Raw genomic sequence first — 5410 nt, 5'->3', positions numbered from 1 at the left:
CTCAACAATATTCTAGCAAATCGGATCCAGCAATACATCAGAAAGATCATACACCACGACCAAGTAGGATTTATTCCAAGGATGCAAGGATGGCACAATATCCACAAATCAATAAACATGATACATCACATAAACAAATTGAGAGATAAAAACCACATAGTCATATCAATTGATGCAGAAAAAGCATTTGACAAAATCCAACACCCATTTTTGATAAAAACTCTCAGCAAAGTGGGAATAGAAGGATCATAACTAAACATAATAAAAGCCATATATGGAGTGCTGGCTGTGGGGCTCAGTGAAGGTAAACAGCGTTTCCTCTTCCTCCTCATGGCTTTGCTTCCTTTTATAGTGATTTCTTGCCTGGCACTGGCCTGGGCAGCTGGTGCTGCTGCTGTTCCAGGCATGGCAGGGCAACCTGTGGTGGTGAAGTGCGACCTGCCAACCTGGAAAAGGCGGCGGCTGGGGGCACTGAATTAGGAGGCTCCTGCGCTGAGCTCCCCTTGCCACCAGCCTGCAGCCAGGAGAAGAAACTGAAGCCTGGAGTTTGAGTAATTCATTCAAGGTTACCAAGTTGGTAGAGGGACGAGGGCAGAATCACCAGCACTGGCTGAAGGTACCTTAACATGGGGAATCTTCTTAAAGTTTTGACATGCACATACCTTGAGCAGGGGCCAACTTTTTTCCTTGATTTTGAAAATGCCCAGCCTACAGAGTCCGAGAAGGAAATTTATAATCAGGTGAATGTAGTGTTAAAAGATGCAGAAGGCATCTTGGAGGACTTGCAATCATATAGAGGAGCTGGCCATGAAATACGAGAGGCCATCCAGCATCCAGCAGATGAGAAGTTACAAGAGAAGGCATGGGGTGCTGTTGTCCCACTAGTAGGCAAATTAAAAAATTTTTATTAATTTTCTTAGAGGTTAGAATCAGCATTAAGAGGTCTCCAGGGATCCTTGACAAGTACCCCATACTCTTCCACCCAGCACCTAGAGCAAGAGCCGGCTCTCACTAGGCAGTTTGCAGAAATCCTTCACTTCACACTCCAGTTTGATGAACTCAAGATGACAAATCCTGCCATACAGAATGATTTCATCTATTATAGAAGAACATTGAGTCTTATGCGGATTAATAACATTCCAGCAGAAGGAGAAAATGAAGTAAATATTGAACTGGCAAGTCTAATGTCTTTGTTTTATGCCGAGGCAACCCTGATGCTGAAAACCTTAAGTGATGCCACAACAAAATTTGTATCAGAGAATAAAAATTTACCCATAAAAAATGCCACGGACTATCTGAGCACCATGGCCAGTGTGTGCAGAGTCATGCTGGAAATGCCGGAATACAGAAGCAGGTTTACAAACGAAGAGACAGTGTCGTTCTGCTTGAGGGTAATGGTGGGCATCATCATACGCTATGACCATGTACATCCAGTAGGAGCATTTGCTAAATCCTCAAAAATTGATATGAAAGGTTGTATCAAAGTTCTTAAGGACCAGCCCCCTAATAGTATAGAAGGTCTTGTCAGTGCTCTCAGGTACACAACAAAACATTTGAATGATGAGACTACCTCCAAGCAAATTAAATCCAGGCTGCAATGACACTCCGGAGCGAGTGCCTGCAGTGACCAGAGATGCACAGTTTTTAGTGATTGCAATTACTCATTTACTCTCGCTTTATTTCTTCCCTCTGTTCTTCTACCCTCTTTTTTACTCATGTTCTTGTTCTTAAGACTTGTTCAAAATCAGTCAAGTTATACCCTAAAGGGGTTGCCTTTCAGACAGGCCACCTGAGGCAGCTAATCATGCATCGCATTGGGGTCTCCACTGCGAGAAATTCTGTTACTCGAACTAAATATTTTTAAATGTGGAATTTTTTTGAAAACTAATATTTAATATTGTTTCCACTGCATAGCAAAACTGCCTACTCTGCTATTTAAAACCCTCAATGACTTTATTTCTACTGCCGCTTTTCTCATATGCAGCCAAATGAAAATGTTTAAATTAATTGTGTTGTACAGAAGGTACCCAACACAAACTTTTTTAAAATTAGTAAGACTTTTGTTCAAAGTTTTAAGTTTGCATTTTGACCTTTTTGTAAGTATGTATGCTGTGTGTTTAACCTTTATTAACTAACATTAAAACTATGATGTGTGCATAGAGTATTACGTATGCATGTTCATATTTAAAGAATGGCTGTTGATAATAAAATAAAAATCAGCTTTCATTTTTCTAAAAATAAAAAATAAAAATAAAAGCCATATATGACAAACCCACAGCCAACATCATACTCAATGGGCAAAAACTAAAACCATTTCCCATAAGAACAGGAACAAGACAGGGATTCCCAAATCTCACCACTCCTGTTCAACAAAGTACTGGAAGTATTAACCATTGCAATTAGAAAAGGAGAAGAAAAAAAAGGCATCCAAATTGGAAAGGAAGAAGTAAAACTGTCCTTATTCGCAGATGACCTGATATTGAACATAAAATACTCTAAAGACTCCATCAAAAAACTATTAGACTTAATAAATGAATTTGGCAATGTAGCAGGATACAAAATTAATGCAAAGAAATCTATGGCATTTCTATATACCAATAGTAAACTTACAGAAAGAGAGACTAAACAAGCAATTCCATTTACCATCGCACCAAAAAGATTAAGATACCTAGGAATAAACTTAACTAAGGAGGTAAAAGACCTATATGCAAAAAACTACAGGACACTGAAAAAAGAGATAGAGGAAGACATAAACAGATGGAAGAACATACCATGTTCATGGATTGGTAGAACCAACATCAGTAAAATGTCCATAATACACAAAGCAATCTATAGATTCAATGCACTCCCCATTAAAATACCAATGGCATATTTCACAGACCTAGAAAGAACTCTACAAAAATTCATCTGGAATAAAAAAAAGACCCCCAATATCCACAGCAATCCTGAGAAAGAAGAAAAAACTAGGTGGGATCTCAATACCAGATTTCAAGCTGTATTACAAAGCCACTGTTCTCAAAACAGCCTGGTACTGGCATAAGAACAGACATATAGACCAATGGAATAGAATAGAGAACCCAGATATTGACCCAAACAATTATGCTCAATTAATATTTGACAAAGGAGGCATAAACATACAATGGAGTCAAGACAGTCTCTTCAATAAATGGTGTTGGTAAAATTGGACAGATACATGCAAAAAAAAAATGAAACTAGACCACCAACTTACACCATACACAAAAATAAACTCAAAATGGATAAAGGAATTAAACATAAGAAAGGAAACCATAAAAAACAGTAGAAGAAGGGAAAACCAAGATGGTGGCATAGGTAAACACCTAAACTGCTGCCTCGCACAACAATTTCAAAACTACAACTAAAAGACAAAACGTCTATCACCCAGAACCACGGGAAAGCTGGCTGAGTGGAAGTTCTACAACTAGAAGGAAAGAGAAAAGAGCATTGAGACGTGCACAAGCGCTGAAAAGCTGGCTTACAGAGGCACGCGAATCAGGCTGGCAGTGGGCAACTGGGTGAGCTACTTTTTTCAACCCAAAAGGAGACAAGCTCCCGATTACTCTGAACTCCACTTTCTAGGGAGACACTGGGGACCCAAACTCCTACGGGGAGAAGCTGGATTATCTGCCATCAGGTCGGAAAGTGAGGGTGACTTTCTTGCAGCAGTGCACCCAGCAATCATTGTTTATTGCACTGGGGCGTGGGACACAGGGACTTGGAAACTTGGAAACACAGAGATGGCTGACTGGCAGCCATTGTTGTTTGCCATACCCTAGCCTAGTGACACCCTGAGACCCTGCCCCGCACAATCTACAAACCCACTCAAGTTCTACACAGTGGCTTTTGCATATAAATGGCCTGCCCTATCCCAGCTTAACCTAACAAACTGCAGCTCTGGTCAGACAGCTCCAAAACCTCCAAACCCCAAGCAAAGAGGAGAAAACTGTATTTCTCGCTGTAGCTTCTTCTGGGTGGCCTCAGACAGTAGCTGACCTGCATCCCATTGGGTATCCAGAAGCTAGTGTATCAAATGGTCAGTGTGAGACGACACCAGATTTTAACTGTTCACACCCATAAGTGACACATTCAAGAGGCAGACTCAGTGAGCAAAAAAGCCCCACTGAAATAAGTCCTGCCCCATAAGCGTGTCTCCAGAACAGCAGTTCTTCCATTATAGACATAGCGGGTCCTCACAGCCACTTGGCCTGGAGGTCAATTCCTCCCAGTGAAACCAACAATGAAGACTTAACTACAACAAGGTTGTACACACAGTCCACAAAGGGGTGCACCAAGAGTGTCCACCTCAGGTAACTGGGAGGCTGACCCACTGGGCCATATAGGACACCTAGCACACAAAGCCACCCTACCAACTCAGGGAAGCAACAAAAATGCAGAGACAAAGAAACAGATCACAAACGAAAGAAATGGAGGAAAACAAATGACTGGATATAGAGTTCAAAACCAAGGTTAAAAGGTTTTTCAAGAATTTCCTAGAAAAGTTGGTAAATTTAATGAGACCCTGGAGGATATGAAAAAGGACTAACTAGAAATTAAACATACACTGACTTAAATAAAAAATATACAGAGACCCAACAGCAGACTAGAAAAATGCAAGAATCAAGTCAAAGATTTGAAATACAAAGAAGCAAAAAACACTCAACCAAAAAAGCAAAAAGAAAAAAAAATCCAAAAATTTGAAGATAGTGTAAGAAGCCTCTGGGACAACTTCAAGTGTACCAACATCAGAATTATGGGGGTGCCAGAAGAAGAGAGAGAGCAAGATACTGAAAGTCTATTTGAAGAAATAATGACAGAAAACTTCCCCACCTGGTGAAAGAAATAGACTTATAAGTCCAGGAAGCGCACAGAACCCCAAACAAAAGGAATCCAAAGAGGACCACACCAAGACACATCATAATTAAAATGCCAAGGGCAAAAGACAAAGAGAGAATATTAAAAGCAGCAAGAGAAATACAGTTAATTACCTACAAGGGAGCACCCATACGATTGTCAGCTGATTTCTCAACCGAAACTATGCAGGCCAGACGGGAGTGGCAAGAAATATTCAAAGTGATGAATAGCAAGAACCTACAACCAAGATTACTCTACCCAGCAAAGTTATCATTCAGAATTGAAGGTCAGATAAAGAGCTTCACAGATAAGAAAAAGCTAAAGGAGTTCATCACCACCAAACCAGTATTATATGAAATGCTGAAAGGTATTCTTTAAGAAGAGGAAGAAGAAAAAGGTAAAGATAAAAATTATGAACAACAAATACATGTCTATGAACAAGTTAATCTAAAAATCAAGTGAATAAAAAATCTGATTAACAGAATAAACTGGTGAATATAATAGAAGCAGGGGCATAGAATGGGAGTAGATTGATAATTCT

At 39.9% G+C, this 5410-nt stretch overlaps 1 protein-coding gene across 1 annotated transcript; it reads left to right on the top strand.

Annotated features, from left to right (window-relative positions):
* Positions 1-515: 515 nt before the first annotated feature.
* Positions 516-1601, top strand: LOC308239846 (CYFIP-related Rac1 interactor B-like; the record flags this gene model as incomplete). The annotated part of the gene is given in 3 exon segments (XM_080652704.1): positions 516-908; positions 912-917; positions 921-1601. Coding segments are annotated over 3 exon segments (969 nt in total). The 5' UTR covers positions 516-626.
* Positions 1602-5410: the final 3809 nt, after the last annotated feature.

Source organism: Plecotus auritus (genome assembly GCF_963455305.1).
Source record: "Plecotus auritus genome assembly, chromosome: X".
Classification (NCBI taxonomy): domain Eukaryota; kingdom Metazoa; phylum Chordata; class Mammalia; order Chiroptera; family Vespertilionidae; genus Plecotus; species Plecotus auritus.
Note: the sequence above shows the minus strand (reverse complement) of the source record. Positions and strands in the feature narration are given on the sequence as shown.